The sequence below is a fragment of the Arvicola amphibius genome, chromosome 1 (genome assembly GCF_903992535.2).
Source record: "Arvicola amphibius chromosome 1, mArvAmp1.2, whole genome shotgun sequence".
Classification (NCBI taxonomy): Eukaryota; Metazoa; Chordata; class Mammalia; order Rodentia; family Cricetidae; genus Arvicola; species Arvicola amphibius.
The window spans coordinates 170027102-170049518 of NC_052047.1; the positions used below are offsets into that span (position 1 = coordinate 170027102).

At 41.9% G+C, this 22417-nt stretch overlaps 2 protein-coding genes across 2 annotated transcripts in view; one reads left to right on the forward strand and one right to left on the reverse strand.

Moving 5' to 3' along the window:
• The window catches only part of Spata6l (spermatogenesis associated 6 like), a 42890-nt gene extending 26455 nt beyond the window's left edge, over positions 1-16435 (reverse strand). Inside the window, exons 1-5 of the mRNA XM_038330814.1 lie at positions 16356-16435; positions 16131-16175; positions 11956-12093; positions 8919-8967; positions 2498-2539 (exon numbers count right to left, since the gene is read on the reverse strand). Of these exons, the coding sequence (XP_038186742.1) occupies positions 2498-2539; positions 8919-8967; positions 11956-12093; positions 16131-16169 (268 nt within the window). The 5' untranslated portion in view covers positions 16170-16175; positions 16356-16435. The remainder of the gene's footprint in view (positions 1-2497; positions 2540-8918; positions 8968-11955; positions 12094-16130; positions 16176-16355) is intronic.
• On the forward strand, positions 12335-15369 carry Plpp6 (phospholipid phosphatase 6). Its single transcript, XM_038330825.2, has one exon. The coding sequence runs from the start codon at positions 12405-12407 to the stop codon at positions 13275-13277; it is 873 nt and encodes a 290-aa protein (XP_038186753.1). The 5' UTR covers positions 12335-12404; the 3' UTR covers positions 13278-15369.
• Positions 16436-22417: the final 5982 nt, after the last annotated feature.

Below are 22417 nucleotides of genomic sequence, written 5' to 3' on the forward strand. Positions count from 1 at the left end.
TGTGTGTTACTTTAAAGTTAGGTATACATGCCAATACATCATATCTTAAGTACATTTTTTAAAGTCTAAAAGAATCCACAGTAAATTGCCAATTAAAGTATCTGTCAAAAATTGCTAATGAATGGGTTCTTTTATTTTTAGTCTATATAATCATGTCTTAGTTGAAGTTTTTGCATTGGGTGGTTTTATATTGAGTGTTTTTATTTTAAATAGTACGAAATTAAGTAAGACCAAAATAAACATGCTCCTATTCTGTTAACATAAAATCTAACTTGCCAGTTCACAGGGTTGTATGTTTAAACATAAAATTGGGTCAAACAAGAAAAAAAGTTATGGAAAAAAACTCAATGGCCTGGTTTTAGCTTGTCATGTTTTTTTTCATTCAGTGAGAATTTCTGAATAGCAGATAGGAGGCATTTCTCTGTATTGTCTACCAAAACAAGTAATTCCTGAATGGATAGACTCATACATACTACAATATTCAAGAATCTATCCCTAGATTCACACCATAGTCTGAAGATCAACACTGTATCATCTGAGTGTCTTGTTTATCCCTAGGTTGACACTGTAACATTCAGATATTTGTCCCTAGATTTAGAAGGTAACATTTGAGTGCCCATCAATGTATTTACACAACAAATTTAAGAATTTTTCTTTGGATTCACAGTAGTATCTTAATGACTAACTAGATTCAGACTACAACATCTGTGTCCACATTCAGAGCATCTATCCCTACACTCACACTGTAATAGTCAAGCACCTATCTATAGATTCAGACCAAAATATTTGAGTGCCTATCCCTAGATCATACCATAATAGCCAATTGTCTATCACTAAATTCACACTGCAATAATTCCAGGGCCTACCCCTATATTCTCAGAGCATAGAGTTCTTATCTGTTTCCAGGGCTACTTTTGCTAAGAACCAAGGAGCACGTGCCTAGCTACACCCCTCTCTTGGGCCCCTTACCTGCCCCAGGTATCCAATTATGGGTAGATCCATAACCTTCATAATAATCCTCTACTCAGTCCCCTCCCCCAGCTTTAGCTGAGATATCTTCTATCCAGGTCAGTACTCTTTTCTCAGTAATTCTCACAGGAAAAGAGTACCATCACTTGAGAAAATATCGAAATGGCACAATTCTCTGAAAATGAGAAATGCATTCATACTGATCTTAACTGATGAAAGACTTCAATAAAAATATAAATTGATAGAAAAAGGAAGTGCTTACATCATGTAGCACAAATAATAAAAACCCAGAGACAAATATTGGGGTTCAATCTGAACATCAGAAAAGGAAAGCAGCCAGCCACTGGTTCTTACTTCTACCTCAGATCAAAATGGCGACCCTGCCTCCGAATCCTGAGAATGAGATTGAGACGGGGAGCTGGCTCCTCCCATTTTATATTCCGCTCTGGTGCTGGGATTAAAGGTGTGCACCACCACTGCCTGGCCTCTCCAGCTAACTAGTGTGGCTACTGGGATTAAAGGAGTGTGCCACCACTGCTGGTGTATTCAGGCTGACTAAAGTGGTGCTTTACTTTCTGATCTTCAGGCAAGCTTTATTTATTAAAATGCAAATGAAACATCACTATACATCCAGGCTTCATTCTGTAGGTAATCAAGAACAGTGACCAGAAGGAAAAAAGCAAATCAAATCATTCTACGGGAAAAATTGAAACTTTTAAGAAGGAAAATTTAAATTTAGGATTACACATCATATCTAAAAAGGGGATCATAAAAATGGTATAATATATATAAACTAATGTACAATTCAAAAGTAATAAATTCAAACGATAATGCTCAGCTTAGCCAAGATATAAGGAGCAGGCATGCTCCACTGGGGACCAGTTTGTCCCAGGCTCACAAGGCACAGTTCAGTCTGGGAAATCTGCTCTGTGAATATATTAAGCGAGGAAAGAAAAAGAATTTTCATGGTTATATGAATGACAAAGAAAATATAACAATTAAGGATAATAATACTATGGAAATAGATAGCTATTAAAAATGATAAATACATCAATTCTGGTAACACGGTTAAGAAAAAAAAGCCCAAAATACAATATAATCACATTCTTCATAGTCTGTGAAGACACACAAGTAGCTGGATGGGAGCGCATGCTTGTAATCCCAGCTACTCAGGAGACCGACGCAGGAAGGTTATGAGCTTGTAGTTAGCCTAAGTGATTCAATGAGTCTTTGCCTCAAAATTAAAACCACTTTCTAAAAGACTAAGAGTGTAGCTCAGTGATACAATGTTTACCCCTAACGTGTATGAAGCCCTGGATTCAGTCCTCAGAAACACACACACACACACATACACACACACAAAAAAAAATTACTGAAACTCTTAATACCTATCAACGATGATGGTATAGAGCAGATCATTAGAAATGACTCAGTCATAAAAAAACGTGAAATTCTTTCATGTTAAAATCCTTCAAAGTGAATTGTTAGTTTAGGAATATGTTTACTCCTATGTTTACAGGCATATTACCTGGAGACACTAGCTGTATCAATTCAAACCTGGTTAGGAAGCCTAAAAAAGAAAAAAAGGGAAAAAAGCATGAGATTTTAATACTTCAGAAAATTGTGTGTTTCTTAATATATGCTAAACTAAAACTATTGTATCTCATTTACACTACTGATAACAGTATTGACCCTCTATATGCACAGGCTCCTTATGTACAGTACCTATAGTTATCTTTTAACCAACTATAAACAGAAAACATTTACAAAGTGCTCGCATCTGTACTAACGCACACTTTTTTCTCTTTATTCTCTGAACAATGCAGAATACCACCTTCATATGACATTTACAGTATACAATACAGAGATAATCCAAATTATGTGGAATGCACACATACACACACACATATTCATGCATAGATTACAAGCAAATTCTACATCATTTTACTTATTGTCCTTGGACACTAATGTACTTTGGTATGTGTGGGAGGTCCTGGAACCATTGTCCCAAGGGCACCAAAGAACAATTATAATTTAAATTAAGTGCCATGGCAACAATGAAGCAGATTTTCATAAAATGAGGGGGTGGAGCAAAGATAAGCATGCTACAAAATTAGCTTTTTACTTCCTGGAAAGTATAGTATATCTTGTCTCTTGAAGGTGTATTCAGAGCTGGAAAGAAGGCTCAGTGTCAAGAGAGTACAGAGCTCTTGCAGGGGACCCAAGTTCCATTTCCAGCACCAATGTTAGGTAGCTAACGACTGCCTGTAATGCCAGCTCCACAAGACCAAATCCCCTCTCTGGCCTTTGTGAGCACCTATGCACACACATGGCACACAGACAAACATAAATAAAAGCATTTATATTCACAGAGTAATAAAATAGCAACAGACTTTTATTTTAACCTTGAAAAGGCAATGTTGCCCATTAATGAAAAAGTTCAGCATGCCTAAAAACCATGCTGTCTGACCATACAGATGTGTCATAAAAATCTATCTTACTATGCTCCTATGAAATTTAAATATTTTTATAGAAACTTTTCAGTTTCAGGAGGTCCCATTTATTAATTGTTTCTCTCAGTGTCTGTGCTACTGGGTTATATTTAAGAAGTGGTCTTCTGTGCCAATGCGTTCAAGTGTACGTCCTACTTTCTCTTCTATGAAATTGAGATTTAAATATTTTTAAAGAGGCTATCTATACTATCAATAAAGACATGACTAAAATTTAAATCCCGGGCCAGGAGGGCATGTGTCACTCAAACCTGGTGATTTGAGTTAAATCCCCAGAACCCACAGAAGCAGCAGATAAAAAACTCCTAAAGTTATCCTTAGAGTTTTACATACATAGCCACACTTACATAGCACATGCATGTACACACGCACACACGCATGCACACACACTGTGATATGCACATACTTGCACATGTATCACACACATATACCAGTAATAATAGATAGTAATAATAGTTTTAAATACTGGGAAAAACTGAAGAAGAAACCGGAAGATGAAAAAACCACCCATGCTCACATGGACTGGCAGAATATAATAAAAATTACTGTAACAAAATGTGATCTACCGATTCAGCTGAATTGCCATCAAAATTTCAGTGACATTCTTCACAGAACTATTCAAATGGAAGCCACACAGACACAAGATAACTAAAGCACATTACAACTGATCAGAAGGAGACCCACACACCTCTCTGGGCGGCCTGCCTGGGGAAGCAAATTGCTGGGTCAGGATCTAGTATGGTGAGCAAACACATTGTAGGTATGAGAGCATGTCCTGTGGAGAGAGGCAGATCTAAAGAGGTGAAGGCAGTAAGGAGCAAGCTGAGGTGGGTGGCTTCCTTACCACCCAGGACCATGGTGATGTACAGGCCTGGGCTGCTGCCAAGAGCCATGTTTGGGTCTGTGGCCCTGCTACCCTGTGGTTCATGGCTCCTGTTACCACCAAAGGCCAAGAGGATAGAGCTACTCAGAGTTGGCCCCACCCCTCCCTGGCTGCATCACTAGGAAGAACTGGCCCTGACCCTCATCAGCTACAGCACTCAGAAGAATGGGTCCTACACCTAATTCTGGCAACACAATAGAATGGACCCTGTTTGCAGGGGCTTGGGCGAGCTTGCTCTGGGGGCATGAAAATGGGGAATCAGGCCCTGCCCCTCATCTGCCATAGTTAGTGTAGGCCCGGGAGAGATACCCTTCCCTCCTTGCCGCCTGTGACAGGTAGGAGAGCTAGCCCCATCCCCCTCATCTACCAAGTAGTAATGAGACCCCCCCACACCTCACCTGGACAGCACAGTAGAGCTGGCCCTGGAGGTGCAGGTGAGTGAGGTGGCCCTTAGGGTGTGAGAACAAAACCAGCCAGCCCTGCCCCTTTCTCCTGGCTGCATAACTAGCTGGGGCAACACTTGAGAGCACAACCTGGTGGTAAAAATGGAGGAGAGCTGGCAGGCTGACCAACCCTGCAGCCATCCAAACCCAGAACCAGGGCTATGAGTTGACCCCATCCCAATATCCACCTCATCTATGATCTGCTGGACACACGAAGGAGTTGGTCTTACAGATCCAAAGCTGCAGGATCTCCATGACACAGGGCAACAACAGGATAGTCAAGAGGAGTCCCACTGAGGGTCCAGTATCAATGGTGTAGCCGAAGCCAGAGGCCTAGAACCAGACAAATGACTCTCTGCCATGAACCCTTATAAGGATATATTGACAAACAGGTCTACTGCATGACTCATTGTGTCACACTACAGCTTCAACGACTACATTTTTTCCTTCTTTTTATCTTTTTTATTTTCTCTTAAATTTTATTTTATCTTGTTGAGGGAGGTTGCAAAGGCAGAGGGTGGATATGAAGAGACAGGGAGGTACATGGGATCAATACGTGGAAAACACAAAGAAAAAAATGAAAAGTTTTGCAAAAAAAGAGAGCGAAAGCAATCCTGAGCTAAGAGAACACTGGTGGGGATATCACAATGCCTGATTCAAGTCTATACAACAGAGATACAGTAACAAAAGCATCAGGACAGGAAAAGTCAAGGCAAGCAATAGAATCCAATGGAGCCTCTCAGGACAGGACCTCACAGTTAGAGCCGTCTGATTGTTTGGAAAGATGTCAAGAATCTATACTGGAGGGGCTGGAGAGGAGGCTCAGAGGTTAAGAGCACTGACTGCTCTTCTGGAGGTCCTGAGTTCAATTCCCAGCAACCACATGGTGGCTCACAACCATCTGTAATGAGACCTAGTGCCCTCTTCTGGCATACATGGAGGCTGAACACTGTGTACATAAATAAACAAATCTTTAAAAAAAAAAAAAAGAATCTATACTGGAGAAGACAACCTCTTCAGTAAATGCTGCTGGAACCCCACACAGAGAATGGAGCTGGACTCTTACATCTCAACCTGTATAAAAAATATTAGAAAGAGACCGGAGATCTTACTGAGAGTGTGAGGGGAAAACACTCTAAGGTAAAGGCAAGAACTCTGTGAAAACGACTCCACCGACTCAAGAAGTCATACCAAGAACTGACAGATGATGGGACTGCCTGAAATCAAGCCTTCTCCATAGCAACTCAGTGAAAAAACCTGCACAACTGAGGAGACTCTTCACTAGCTCGATATCTGGCGAAGGATTAAAGTCTAGAGCGTATAAGGAACTCCAAAACCTTAACACCAAAATCCAACAATCAACAACAGGATAATGAAAGGGATACACAATAGTCAAGCAATGAAACACAAATGAACAATGAACATATGAGGAAGGGCAAGTGAGATACACCTATAAACCAGTAGTTAGGAGGCAGAGACAGGAATCGGGAATCAAGGACAGCCTCAATTATATAGCAAGTTTGAGACCAGTCTGGCCTATGAGACCTAGTTTCAAAAAAAATATTCAACATCCTTAGGTATAAAGAGAACACAAATTAAAACTACATGCAGCATCTACCTCACTCCAGTCAAATTAATTATCAAGAAAATAACAAATGTTATTAAAAATCTGGGAAGGGGGGGAGGCTGTTATGCATTGATGGGGGGGATGTGAATTAGTCCAGTCAGGATAGAGATTCCTCAAAAAACTAAAAACTTGAAGTATTATATGACCCAGCTCTATCACTTCTTGGTACATACCCAGAGAACTCGAGGCAGCATACACCACAATAGATCCTCATGGTTACTGTGGCACTATTCACAACAGCCAAGCTGAGGAATCGACCTGACTGCCTATCAAAGATGAATAAAGGAAACAGTGCATATACACAGTGGAGATTTATTCATACCATCTTGGTTATATTTCTATTGCTGGGAGAAGACACCATGACCAAAGCAACTTCCAAAAGAAGACACTGAATCTGTGGTTCACAGTTGCAGAGGGTAAGAGTCTACAGCCATCACGACATGGTGCTGAGCAGCAGAACTGAGAACTTGCACCTTGAGCCATAAGCAGGAGGCAGAGGAAGAGACACTAGGCATCACGTCTACTCGCACTAACACATCTCATCACATCTCTTAATCCTTTCCAGGTAGTTCTACCAACTGGGGACAAGTATTCAAACAGATAAGCCTTCAGGGCCATTCTCATTCAAACCACCATACAGACATAAAGAAGAAGTGTAAGTTACTAGCAGTAGAAAAATAGATATAACCGTAGATCACCATATTATGTGAAAGTCAGACACAAGCAAATATTAGATATTTCTCTCATTTGGAAATCTCGGGATTCTTTATAAAGAATACTTATAACTCAGTTTTAGAATAAGACAATCCGATTAAATTTAGGAAGAAAATATAAATAGGCATTTCTCCAAAGTACACACAACACCATTAGCTATTAGGGGCATGCAACCAATGGTAAGAAAGCCCTTATTACCCACAGGCTTCGACCAATCAAAATGACAGCAAGATACAAATATTGGCCAAAACCTTGGGGGAGAGGGGACAAACCTTCCAAACACTGTTGGTTCATTATAAAATGATCCAGCTGCTTTGGTAAGTAGCATAGGAGGCTTAAAAGTTTCTAAACATACTGTAAGTTACTATGTGATCCACTTATATGAGTGTGTATATGTCTGTATATATGTGTACTTGTGTATGCATGTGCATGTCCAAGAGAGTTAGGAACACATTTCCATATAAAAACTTAAACACAAATAGTCACATATTATATTATACTGTATTATATCCAAATATTTTCACCATAATCTAAAAAGCATAAGCAACCCAAATGTTCATTAATTGATGACTAGAAAAACAAAGTGTGGTAAATTCATATAACAGAATGTGAAAGAATGAAGTTGGCAAATTCTATAATTTATATTTTATAAAACTTTATATAAAACATAAAGTTATATTTAATATAACTTTAAGAAAACATTTTGTTAAGCGAAAGAAGCCAATCAGAGAGGCCCACATGCTGTACACACTCCTTCATGTGAAATATCCAAAATGAGCAGACCTCTGCTCACTGGGCAAGGTGGCACATTCCTGTAACCCCAGTTCTTCGGAGACAGAGAAAGGAGTTTGAGGACAGTCTGGGCTCTGGGATGGAGAAACTGACATTTGTATTTGATAGGACAGTAAAAAGGGCATAGGAAGTTAACTGCTAGCAGGTGTAGAATTTCTTTTTGTGGCATTGAAAATGTTCTAATTGATCAAATGATCTAATTGATTGCTGTAACAAAATCTACTTAATGTTTACAAAAACCAAAAAAATCATATCATTCAGAAAAACCATGTCTATAATATAAAATTTTGAGGATTTTGTTGTTGTTGTTGGTGGTGGTGGTGGTGGTTTTAGAGACAATGTCTTAGGTGGTCCAGGCTAGCCTCAAGCTAGATATATTATCAAAGTTAACCTTGAACTCCTGATTCTCTTTCCTCTGCCTTTCAAGCACTAAGGTTAAAGTCAAGTGCCACCACATCTGGCTTCACATCTATACTGAGAAAATATTTATAACAAAAAAATGATTCAAGGTAGATGTGATGGGTGGGAGATGGCCCAGTGAGTGAAGGCACAGAAGCCCAATGACCTGAGTTCCATCTCAAGAGCTCACAATGAAAGGAGAGAACCAGCTCACCAACGCAGTCCTCTGTCTCGGGCACACGTGGCACACTCATCCCCGTATTCACATCTACGTGTGCACACATACACAAAATAACAATAATAAAATTTAAAATGTAAAGGTTATTGTGATGACATAGGCCTATAATCCCAGGACCCTGGATAGTGGAGACAGGTGGGAGTTCAAGGCCAGTCTAGACTACATAGCAAGATTATTTCTCTAAAAGCCAAACAAACAACAACTAAATCATGAACAAAATTTCACCCTAGAGTTTCCCTAAATTTAAATATTGATGAAACACAGAAATAGCACACTTCAGAAGCAGCAGAATCCTGTACCTGGGAATTAATATGAGTCTTTCTTTTCTCTCTTAAGTACCTACTTTCTAAAATTTCTGCAACAGCTCCGGGATCTATTGCATTTTCAAATACCTACAGAAAAACAAGGAAGAGACATTTTCAAGGTTTTAGTAAAAGGTATTTCTAGAAACCATAGTTTATGTTCTTTCAAGTAATTAGCATATAGAGATCCAAGCCATATAATATTTTATGTTTCAACAGGAACATTTTTGGGAGATGTGTGGTAAAAGTACAACAAATGGTTGTAGCATAGGAGAATTAAAATTATCTGAATGGCAAATACAAAGACATTTGAGTTAGCTAACTCTATCACATGCTTAGAGTGCCATCAGTTTGACCTACAGTACAAACAAACACATCTTGTATAAACCTGAGTCTTGAGTGCATAGAAAAGCATCCTGCATGCAGCAGGTACCCATCTAGTGTTAGCTAGGTGACTCCTCTGCCCATGCAACTGGTTACACTAAACGGGAAGGCAAATAGAAATTTTAACCATACATCACATCAAAGACAAGTAGTGATCGGGGGTGAGGGAACCCCAGGAAAATGTTACTATATCACCTTAACACTGTCAGATCTGCATATTTCATTCTTGAAATAAAAGGTTAGGAAGCATCACTGGAACAGAACAAGGACTGCAAACAAGAGGTTTTCTGTAGCTTTTCAGTAGTACATTTAGCCTTTAGACTTCTGACTTAAATGATGTTTAAAGATAAGCCCGTTTAAAATTCTGCCCGAGGTTTCAAAGTCAGTTCTCTTTAAGGGCAAATGAAGATGCTGTTTTGCTGCTTGCATTTATTAAGTAAATGTGGACAACATTATTTTTGCCTAAACTATTTCAATAATTGCATCTTTTCATTTCAACTGCTGTCAGTTGAATTGTGTCCCTTGTTTCCAGGACCTCAGGATATGACCTTATTTCCAAAGACAGCCAATATAGATATGCTTACTTTAAATCTGAATGATGTCATATTGGCATAGGTTGAGCATCTAACATATGATTTTTTTATTTAAGTATTTGAGCACAAAAAATCACTATTTTAAAGTTAAAAATAAAAATAAACAAATTCATGAATGTACTTGAGCAGAGAGAAATTCATGAACCAGACAGTGCTCAGAGGAGCCACTATTACAAACGGGCACAAAGTTTTCTACTCGGGCATGCAAAAGCAGAGAAAGCAAATGCAGTTGATTGGTTAGAACAGACAGACCAAGCCTAGATCACCTGACATTTCTCATCCATGAAGACACTGCTATTATTTTACTATTCACACATATATTGTTTTGACTTAAAGAACTGGAGTCTCTCTGGTCTAATGCTCAGAATGTTTTTTTTTTTAACTCTGTGCACAATAGGGAAGAAATGGTTACATGGTATATACTGAAGCTGTGGTGCTATAAATCAGGGGAATGTCCTTCCCTTATGTCTCTGGAAGTACCATGGGTCCACCAACATTCTGCTCTGACTTCTAGACCCCAATACTGCCACAGTAAGTTTGCTGCCCACAGGTTACTTCAGTATGCCAGCTCTAAGGGTCTAATATGTCTCATGAAAGGGTTTTCTCACGTGTGATCATGGGGCTTATAAATTTTTATGAAAAATTTGTTTACCCAGATGCTTTTAAATATTCAAATCTGAGTCATGCAAAGAGGCTGTGGGGAAAGAAAATGCTTTTGCTACTTGCTATAAAAGTATTTTCAGCTAAAGAATGAAACATTGCAAGAAACCTGGAACTAGAAGAAACTAGAATATGAACCTAAACAACTTGGTTTCAGAAAATGAAAAAAAATGGTCCTGAGGTATGCCTCACTAGTAATCTCAAGACAACAGCGTTTCTATACAGCAGCAGAGAAGCATCGAAAGCCTGAGCCTCAGACATTCTCCTTTTAAAAAACAAATGAGATTGGACTAGGTGAGTCCCCAGGGTGATTGAAGGATGTATCATTCTGTGCTTTCACAATTTTATATCTATGAGATACTTACTGCTATACCTTAGAAATCTTCTACGGGTCTACTGAAACTGGTAAGTGGAGAAAATGTTGGGAAAGAAAACACTTCTCACCACCTACTTCTACAGCATGCCCATTGCCCACATGTGGCCAGAAGGACTGTCTGGGTTCCGACTGCATTTCCCAGGATAATAACCATTTGCTCTTTTACCCAACCAGCTTGACATATTTTTAAGTGAATAGGCTTTACGTTTTAAAAAAAATGCTCAAATAATCTTCATATTTTCTCCCATCTTTGGGTCAAAAGAGATAGGCAGGTTTCTGAACACCATCTTACAGACCTTTGAAGGTGACGCGATGCAGTCTTCCCTGGGCCCCCAACCCCTCCCCCCTCAGTGACACTGTTGGGGCAAAATCATTAGGCTTACTAAAAATAACTCCAATTTCATCTCCAAATCCAAAACCTTAGGGGACAGCTGGTGGTTACAGATTAATGAAATGGAATGAATATTCTCCAGCATAGTGTAATGAGAAGCCCTGACTAGTGTTTGGCTGTATTTTTTGAATCATGATGGCATTCATTGGAGTGGAATCTAGCCCTTACTACGTACTGCTACATAACACACTTAAGGTAACTCAGAACATATGAACAGCTTTCTTGTATTTAGTTACAAGATTTCAGCCACAAGATTTAACTGATTTAGTTAGAATTTTAAATTAGTTTTCTGGGTTTCAGAAAGTTTTTCTTAAGGTCTGTGGTTTATTAATAGCCCCTTTCATAAATGTGATGCAACTGTCTCTAACACCTCAGAGAACATTCAGAAACACTCCCTGCTCCAGTTAGAAAATGCCAAGGGAGCGCCAAGAATAGAAAGCATCTACCAGAGTGTTCAGCACTCGATTGATAGAACTTGGCTCGGGCCTGCAGAGCAAAAGCAATCTTCTAAACCTATGGTTTTGCCCCAAGGCCGCCTGTACTTTTAATCTATACTGAATTGCCTTAGGGTCACTTTTTTAAAAAGGAAAAAAAAAATGTACAAAACCACTATTCTTTATGATAAATATTCAGCTGACTTCAGACAGCCAAACTCACTGAGAAGTCAAGATCACCTTTTCAAATATCATGTTCTGTTGAATCGCAATAGGGAACACAGAAGGAAAGCAGTGTGTCTCCAGGTACTGATTCAGGAGGTAGACTCCAAGGTACACACCTTCCTTGTACGGCAGGAACACTCCCGGGCAAGAAATCTTAAAAAGAAGAGGAAGGCAATCAGTATTTGTTTTTGTGCAACGGCGCCGTGTATCTCCTAAATTCCCACAGCCTCTGAAATGACTCCATCATTGCATCCTTCACCTGTACCTCCCAGCCTCAGCATCCTCCCGGCTCTTCCTCTAGCTGGATAACCCGGTCCCCTCCCGCGTCTCCGCCAGGTGTCACAATCGCGCTCTGCTGCTCCTCGGCCCGCCCTCCAGGATGGCAGTGCGGAAGCGGAAGAGGCTGCGGGGCCGGGAAGCCTCTCTCTGGTCTGGCCGGGTCCCGGGACCAGCCGCCCGCCGCGATGCCGAGCCCCCGGAGAACCATCGAGGGACGGCCGCTGGGCTCCTCCGGCGGGAGCAGCGTCCCGGGCAGCCCGGCCCACGGAGCAAGCGGTGGCAGATTCGAATTCCAGTCGCTGCTGAGCTGCCGCACGGGCGCGGATCCTGCCTGCGCCCGGCTGCGCGCGTCCGATAGCCCGGTGCAACGGCGCGGCTCCTTCCCGCTGGCTTCCGCGGGCCCCGCACAAGCAGCCCCATCCCTGCCGCCCGAGGAGGACCGCATCAACTTGAACCCGTCCTTTCTGGGCATCGCCCTGCGCTCCCTGCTGGCCATCGACCTGTGGCTGTCCAAGAAGCTGGGAGTGTGTGCCGGGGAGAGCTCGGCCTGGGGCAGCGTGCGGCCCCTGATGAAGCTGCTGGAGATCTCGGGGCACGGCATCCCCTGGCTGCTGGGCACCCTTTACTGCATGCTTAGGAGCGACAGCTGGGCCGGGCGCGAAGTGCTGATGAACCTGTTCTTCGCCCTGCTGTTGGACCTGCTGCTGGTGGCTGTGATTAAAGGACTGGTCCGCAGGCGCCGACCAGCGCACAATCAGATGGACATGTTTTTCACCGTCTCAGTGGACAAGTACTCCTTTCCCTCGGGCCACGCCACGAGGGCCGCCCTGGTGTCGCGATTCATCCTGAAGCACCTGGTACTGGCCATTCCACTGCGGGTGCTGGTGGTACTCTGGGCCTTCGTCTTGGGGCTCTCCAGGGTCATGCTTGGGCGGCACAATGTCACTGATGTAGCTTTTGGCTTTTTTCTGGGCTACATGCTGTACAGCATTGTTGATTATTGCTGGCTGTCACCCCACAATGTTCCTGTTCTCTTCGTACTATGGAATCATCAGTGACACCATCTCATTAATTGTTGGCACCAGGAAGTCCAAAGGTTTCCACCTTCGAAGAATCTGACCTTAACCAGAGCCATCCAGTTGTCCCCTCAGCCATTTCAAACACCTTTGGGAATTCTGGGATCACACTGTCTTGACCTGTTCCTAGGCGGGAGCACGTGCTGGCTATTACTGAACACAGGCATACTAGAGAAAGAAAGTCTATTGTGTATGTATTGAACAGCTGTTTATCTCCAAGACAGATGCAAAGAAATCAAGCTGGCTGATTATACAATTGCTATTTATCTAAAGATGACAGATTAGTGTTAATTAGTAATCCCCCAAAAACCAATGTTACCACTTGTAAATTGAACATTAAGAGACATGAGCTCCCAGATAAACCATGTGCTTATTCCCATCCCTTTCCCTGTAGTAGATTTTAAGCAGTATTTTTTAAGTTGAAGGCAGATTTTCCTAGTTTATTCTCTGAACGTCTGTTGCCACAATCGGAGCTTTTTCTGTATCCTGATTGCTTAAGAAGCTCTCCCACCTTTGTGGATTAGGTAATCAGAAGGGGTTACACACAGCACTTGTCTTTCTTCCTATTGCTCTCAAAAGGTCTTTTGATATTTACTTTCCACTGCTCTATAATAGTGTCTTTTAGCATTCATAGAACAAGCCAAGATGTTAAAGAAGACATACTGAAAAAAAAATGGGCTTGTCTAAGGGTCCCACAGAAATGTAAGTATGAGACTCCTGTTCATTTCTGATGACAATCAGTAGCCATGCATATCAGGGGGCCAAGAAGCTGAGCTGCCGGGGAGACTGGGGATCTGGAAACAGACAGAGCACAGATGTCAATGACCAGGGACAGGAGATGAAGCTCTGTTCCCCATCATCTCTAAGGAATGGAGCATAGGGTTCTCTATTAAGGGGGAAAAAAGGAAAAGAGGTGTGGTGTTCAGCGTGCTGCATAGCTTCCTTGTGTATATCACAGAGATGACTGTATGCTATTCATTTTCATATCAGTTCCACTTTGCTGTACCCAGCACATTTTCGATAACAGTACTTAACTTGAAATTCTTCGGGAGAGCCTGTTGCCCTACATGAGCGCCTGGTATAACTCCTAAATTTCTGTTTACACGGAAAACTGTTTGTCCCCGGGCCTCCCCCAATCATTAGACCAAAGATGACCAAATAATGTGGTAGGTTTCTGATTCCTGTCTGACCTGGAAAGACCAAATGGAGTATGTGCTATATAAATCTGTAAACGCTGCTCTGACGGGAAAGGGAACCTTTAGTCATCCGTGGCAGTGGGGTCGTCAGATAATCTTAGTGACCAATTGTTCTGGCATTTATTTATAAATAGAATGGATTGTTGGGTGTGATCCAACATGCAAGGATATGGACCAGACTGTGCAGAATGGCTGTGCTGAACAGTTCTCACTGGGAGGAGGCAGGACCATAGGGAGTGGGGGCTAGGCACACCAATAGGATCAGCTCTTTCTCTGAATAAAACAGTCATTGCATTTCCACAACACCCTGAACACTAACTACCTCGTTGATTACTGACTCTGCCAAGCTGTGAGGTTCTAAGTGGTCTGAGTGTGTGGTTTAAGTTTTCAGATTTTGGTTTGGTTTGGTTTGGTTTTCAGGACAGGGTTTTTTTGTGTGGCTCTGGTTGTCCTAGAACTCACTCTGTAGACCAACGAGGCTGGCCTTGAACTCACAGAGATCTGTCTGCCTCTGCCTCCCAAGTGCTGGGATTAAAAGTGTGCGCTACCACCACCCACCTTCAGAGATCATTCTTAATTGTAACATATAGGCCAGGCATTTGAAGGACAGTGTTTTCTCTTACTGTGTTCCCAGGTTTGATTACTGAGGGCCTATCTTCTGGTTTCTAGTTACACTTCTGGAATTTCATGTTTTGTTTGCCGGAGCCTGAATTTGCCAGCTTTCTAAAGCACAGAACGGATCAAGTTACCTGACTTCATGGATCATTCTAAATTCTCTCGAGCAAAAAAAAACTGATTTTTTTTTTTTGTTAATTACTTGCACACTGAAGGAAGACTTTTTAAAAACAAAATAAATTAACCAGTAATGTTGAATGACATGGGATGAAATCTTAATTTGTCTTGCTGTAAGAGAGATCTCTCGGCCTTGTAGGGAAGGATTCCTTCCTCTTCCTGAGCACTTGAAACTGATACATCACAACTGATGATGTCAGTAAAATGGAACCAAACCAGGGCCCTTTAAGGTCAACAAGCTCCATGAAACCCTAGAGTTTGCCGTTGTATGGCATCTAGCTGAATTTCCATGCAGGGTCCTGTTAGCATCCACTGTAACTATAGCCAGTAGTGAAGCCTCTTATAATTAGGGGGCCAAGCTCCATGCTAGTCTTGTTGCTCTAGATGGGAGAATGATACAAAAGGACTGACTGGCTCCAAAACAGGAACATCCTCTCCGGGCTCTAGCTTGAGGAGTTGGTGGGTAATTACCAAGTGTTTATTGTTAGACCGGGTGTCCTGTTGAAATTAACAACCCAAAGCCAAGGGAACTCGCTTTGCCTCTTGGAGGTGGCACATTGGTCAAGAGTGGAGCTTTTAAAATTCTATGTTGATTACTTAAAGAAACAGTTAAATCCTTTATCTTTGGAACAAAAGTCCTTCGTTTTAAAGAAACCAAGAAACACGTTGGTCTTGCAAAGAAAAATAAAACTCGGGACAGATTGAGCTGAATGAAAGCCTAAGAGGTCCACGGATGACAAATGTGCAGAATCCTAGGGACCGAAGTGCAGTGTGTCCCAAAAGCGATGTGTGTGGAGTCAGTGGAGGGGAATTTGGGGTTAGCAGCGCAGGCTCGCTGATCTCTTACCGCCCGGATTTGGAGTTCCACCACCACCTCCAGAGGCATCCTTCCCTGTGTGGGCGAAAGCACCGGAAAGACAAGATCCTTTTGTGCTGAGCCTTGAACCAATTATTTCTTAGTTTACATCAAGGCAAATGTTTCCCAGAAGCTTCCCTAGCCCCCACCCCCAACCCCTTTGTTCCCCCATCAGTCCCCCAGCCCAGGTCCCTCCCACCAGGACGGGTATCTCACAAGCTATAGATTGTAAACTTCCAGAAGGCTGAAGCGTCGGGTTGCCATGGACACTCTAACGCTCAACCTTCTCCCCTGGAACACTAGCAGGTTTAGGCGCATGCGCGCTAATGCTCTGCAAGGAACCGGAATTCTTGTCAGCCTCCTTGCGACTGCCTAAGGGCTTGGGAACCTGTCTGCAGAAGCTAGGAACTTCTGCGGTCTTTCCCTGGACACTCTTTGACCCCAGTTATTGTGTTCAAATGTTTACCAGTTTCCATCCCAAAAGTGGAATGAGATCATAGCTCTGTTGTGTAATCATATTTTTAGTGGCTGTGAGACCTCAGACGCTGAGATCCCTGTGACAATTTCTATTTAGCGTAGTTGCCTGTTCCCTAGGGGACTCCTTCATTAAATGTCTTGTGTCCTTCTTTTGCCTCAGAAAACACGCTCACTGACGATAAGAAATCAAACAATGTACTAACTGGAAATAGGTCACTTCTAAAGAGGCAAGTTAGGAATCTCGTGTCTAGAAACAACACTGTGACTTCCCTCTTCACTGCACAGTTCAGCCTTTCCGAGTAATGTAAGACAGTCTTTGACTTGCATCATCTCCCAGAGGAGATCCGTCAGGTGGCAAGGGCAGGCAGAGTATGACTTCTCAAACAGCAACGAAATGACATTTTTTCCCATTTTATGTAATTTTTAAAACAGCAGTGGACAGGAGGAGAATATGGCTGTTTTTAGCAGATCCAAAATTTCACTGAAGGCCAACGTCTCAAAAAGTTAAACAAGTAAATACATAATATCCTTAAAAATTAGGACTGGGCCATGTGGTTCGGTTAGTAGTGTTTGCCTAGTCTAGTGTTCACCAGAACTACATAAATCTGTCTTTAATCGATGTTTTACTTTTAGCACGGTTAAGAGAATCAGAAATTCATAATTAGCCTGGAATAGCTAATGAGTGTGAGGTCAGCCTGGACTCCATGAGACCCTGCCTCAATAAGACAAAATTTAAAGACATTATCTTGTAATTTATTATTAATACTTTACATTGAGATCTATGCAGTTGGAAGCGGTGCAAGAGGATATACCTAGAAAGATACCGCTGAAGATATAATTCACTTCAGTAGCTATAGTAGTTCATATCTCTGAAAGGAAAAAACTCAGTGGTGAAGAATGAAGCCTTATGTCTATACCCAGGGCGCTCTCTCTCTCTCTCTCTCTCTCTCTCTCTCTCTCTCTCTCTCTCTCTCTCTCCTCTCTCTCTCTCTCTCTCTCTCTCTCTCTCTCTCTCTCTCTCTCTCTCTCTCCTCTCTCCTCTCTCCTCTCCCCAAATAGAGATGGGTGCCCAGCTCTCTGATGCCCAGAGCACAGATATGTCATGACAGCTAACTGGCACAGGACCTGTGATGTCACAGGGGTACCACCAACTGATAACACTAACACTGTGCCAAACAAATTTACAGTTAAGTTTCCAGAGGTAAAACAAAAGGGGGGACCAGTTCTTAGCGAAGATCTACAGAAAGGTGGGCATGCTGCATGCCGCCATTTCATCGGCACAGCAAGTCCTCGAGGGCAATGTCATCTGTGTATCACAGCTTCAGACTGGGGGCCAAACGGCCTTTCTTCTCACGGCTACATAACCAATAACAACAATCATGTTTGATTCCAGGCCCCTACCCCCTCACTGCCTCCACAACCCAGAGATCTTATTAATCCCTGGAGACGGTGTCCTATCCACGTGCTCTTTGTTTCCTAGCCTTTCTACCTCTTGCTGTTATTAGACTCCCTTCACTTTCTAACACTTGATATTACTAGGCTCACCTGAATGGGATGGTAGAGCCCTGAATTCTATGGATTTCCCTTTGGCTATTTGGCCATTCCTTTGGCTGCGTTTTCTCTCCTTTACCTGGCCAACTAGTAGTTTTAGAGTTCTTTGTTTGACTCGCTGCCCCTTACTGAGGCGACACTCAGTACAGATACTGGTTAACACGCACACAAGTTTGCATACGCCACCCAGATCTCGATTTAGCTCCTCCCAGTCAGGTTACTTGTTTTCTCCACCATGGTTATCTCAAGACGCCCAGATACCACAGAAATGTGGAAGTTGCTACAGATATAATGTCTCAAGCCCCTCTTGCAAACCATTTAATCAGTGGTGCTGCCCATCTTGGCTGGAGACCAAGTAAAGCCATTCAAGGATTGGACTGTCACCATATCAAGTCAAAGGAAAGGCTTCATCTCCTGTACTGGGTTGATTTTTGTCAACTTGACACAAGCCTAGACATTTCTGGGAAGGACTTTTCATTGAGAAAATGCCTTCATAAGACCGGCCTGTAAGCAAGTGGTGGAGATTGTCTTGATTAATGATTCATGTGAAAGAGCCCATCCCACAGAATGATGCTGTCCCTGGGTCCTGAGTTGCATAAGAAAGCAAACAGAGCAAGCTAGGAAGCAGTGTTCCCCCATGGCTCCTGCTTCAGTTCTGCCCATGATTCTGCCTTGAGTTCCTGCTCTGACTGGCCTCAGGGATGGAGTGTGACCTGAGAGCTGGAAGAGGAAATAAACACCTTCCTCCCCGTGTTGATTGTGCTCATGGTGTTGTATTACAATAGAAACCTTGAGACAGCAGGTTTTGTGGAAATCAACAGATGCTGGTGAGCAGCTTCTACTCCCAGAGCAGTGCAGCTTGATGGCCTCAGCGTTGCAGAAATGCCACCTCCCCCGTCCTGGCCACGTTCTGGCCACAGAAGAGAAAAAGAAAGCTTCCCGCTTCCAAAAAGTGAGTTAACCAGGAGGAAGAACGTGACAACTGGACCCTTATGATCAAGATGTTCCTTTTAACTTAAAACAAGGAATTGTTAACCTAACATTATCAATACTTCTTTTCAAATAACAGAAACAGCATCCATATGAGGGGAGAAACCAATTTTTCTAAGGAACAAAAGGAAAGAGTGTAAGGAAACATATTGTTGGTGGGAATGAAAAAGAATTTAATGTATGAGTATTCTTTGACTAACAAATTTCTGTATTCTCAGAATCTTAAAATTTTTATTATCTTCCAGTTTTTTGGAACAACAGTTTAACTTGGCATCTTACCGGTCAAAAATGTAAGTGGCAGGAGGGCTGTACCCCATCACCTTTTAGTTCTCTTGAATTTCCAGCTGCTAAAGGTTGCTGGTACTCCTCGGCTTAAAGCTCCCTTCTTCCATCTTCAGACTAGCAACATCAAGTCTTGCTCATGCTGCCTTTATTTTGATTCTATTCTTCACTCTTTATGGTCTTTGTGATTGGGCTGAATCACGGTTTAAAAGCACTTACTGCTCTTGCAGAAGACCCAAGTTCGGGTCCCACCTATGCTGAAGGACTCACTTGAAGTTTGACTCTAAGTAAGTCAAGCTCCAGAAGATCTGATGAGTCTGGCCTCTCCTGGCCCCTGAACTCATGTGCACATACCCACACACAGACAGACAAACAGACATACAGATAATTTAAAAATCAGATAATCTTTTAAAAAAAATCTTTGTGACTACATCAGGACCACTCAGAGAATCTGAGATAATTCCCCTACTTTAAAATTGGTTGGCTAATAACCTTATGTTCACCTGAAACCTAATATCTTCTTTATTATGTAAAAATAACATAACATACTTTCAGTCTCCATGATTAGGATATGGACATCTTTGGGGACAATTATCCTGCTTACAATAGACAACTTCTCTAGAAAATGATTTGATAATGTCTCTCAAAAATTTTAATGTGGCTCAGTATTTCTGCTGCTAGGAATTTATTCTGCGGATATACTTTCACAAAGAAACCATGGAGATATATGCCTCATCATTAAGATTAAAAAAATAAGAATCAAGCAAAGTTCACTAAGTAGAGTCACATTAAAGCTGATGGCTATTAAGGAGCATGAGGGAAGAATGAAGCAGAGCTGTGAATTTCAACAGTAAAGAATCTCTAAGAGGAAAATAAATGCACGACACAAAAAATACATCTAGTACACTGCTATTTCAAATAGAAGGCAATACAATGTATAATTATGCTTAAAGTGTTTCTGGGGCAGGAGGGCAGGGAATCACTACAGACTTAATAAAGCTACACATTCAGAAAGTGATGTGAGATTCCCTTCTGTTTGTGTTGCTTTTATTGTTTAATGAATAAAGAAGCTGCCTTGACCTGTGATAGGGCAGAGTAGAGCTGTTGGGGGGGGGGGGGAACTGTACTAAACTGAATGCTGGGAAAAAGAAAGTGGAGTCAGGAGAAGCCATGGAGCCTCCAGTGGAGAAAGACACGAGCTGCCAGCCTGAACCTTGCTGGTAGGCCATGAGCCATGTAGTAAAATATAAAATAATAGAAATGGGTTAATTTAAGATATAAGAGTAAGCTAGCAATACTTGTGATTGGCCAAGCAGTGATTTAAATAATATAGTTTCTCTGTGATTATTTCAGGAGTCTGGGCAGCTGGGAAATGAACAAGTGGCTTCACACAACAGGAAAGAACCTCAGATAGAGTGATTGAAGGGAAACTTGCTTTTCATTTAATGCCCTTTGGTGCTGTTAAAGGATATTATTCCCAACAACCTCTATTACTGAATTCAAAAATGAAAAAATTAAACAATTAAAAAACATAAAACAACAGAAAAAAGAGAAGCCTAAAAACATAGGAAAGAGCAAGAGCCCACTCTTCTTCAATGGTGGGAGCCAAAGCCTGCATATCAAGTGTCACAAAACCACCCATGAGAAGGTATTTCCCACTTTTACTTCCAGGGAAAGGGATTGTATTCTCTAATCCACAGGTGTTTCAGGAATCCCACACCCTGAACTAGTAGGAGACATTTCCTGCATGCTTAGACATAGATTGTTCTAGAAGAAACAGAGTTTTAAAGGACTGCTGGTCACATCAGGTCAAAGGATGGCTGCTGATTGCTTGCCGAGCTCTCGTGGAGTGGAGAGGTCACCTGGGTTATCTGACACAGTGCCCATTAGGAGAGAGGCCGCCTCTTCGTCACCCTTATACCGTCTTATTACAGCTAGTGTCTCTCTGAAGGCAGCCGTGCTCCATAATACATGACTGAAAGGCCTTTAAAGTCCTGTACTAATGCATTTATTTAGGTCTCCACTCGGTGAGCTGATTTGCTAGGCTCTCCAGTCTTCCATGCCAGAGAACGGTCCTTCAGCAGGCATGAATAACACCAGAAGATTGATTTCCAAAGTGAGTTATTTGTGAGAAATGCCTGCTGAAAAAACAATAACCAAGTTCATGGACAGTCCGGATTATCTCAGCAACAACACATTCCCAGGGCACTAATTTTGTTCCTGTGCACGAACGAAGCCTTCCGATAGAAAAACCTATCTCTTACTTATATCCATCCTTCCCCCAAAGTCTTTCTTTAAGATGTTCTTTAACAATTTAGCTTTCTCAACATGTCAAGAAGAAATTTTACCTTTCCTTTACTATGAACAAATGGACTGCACTTGGCTCTTTCCAGTTTTAACAAACAGTAAAGCAGAAGTTTATATGTAAAAAAATTATTTGAACTGCATCCTTTAGGGAACTCTCCAAGAAGGGTCAGGCTGTTCCTAATTCTGTCACTATGGTAACACTACATACCTACCTGTTTTATTCAAAGGGTGAATCTATAGAAAGCATTTTGACTGAGAAAATGTGCACTAAGTTGAATCAGGCTGCTAGTGACACATTATCAATATGGTGGTGACATATAACTAAGTTAGCTAAAACAAAATGACGCCGAGTTCCTCAGTGGCACCAGTCACATTTCCAGGGACGGCGCAAAGAGATTGCTTCCATCATCAAAGACTGTTCTAGTGCGCAGCATTCTTCTAGACTTAAGTGCTCTTAAAGGAGATGTGGAGGGGAAATATTTTCTTATTTTGTTTTACAGTGTCAGGGGTAAAACCTAAGTCTTTGTGCACAGCAGGCAAGTACTCCACCACTGAGTAACATGGCCAACTAAAAAACACATTAATGACCTCACAAAGAAGCCATCCTATAAGTCACATGTAGAATGCTGAGCTGTCTCCTCGACAACTGAAACAGTCAATGGCATTGTTAG

Coding starts and splice junctions, on each gene's coding strand:
- Plpp6 (XM_038330825.2), top strand. CDS start 12,405: ATGCCGAGCCCCCGGAGAACCATCGAGGGACGGCCGCTGGGCTCCTCC.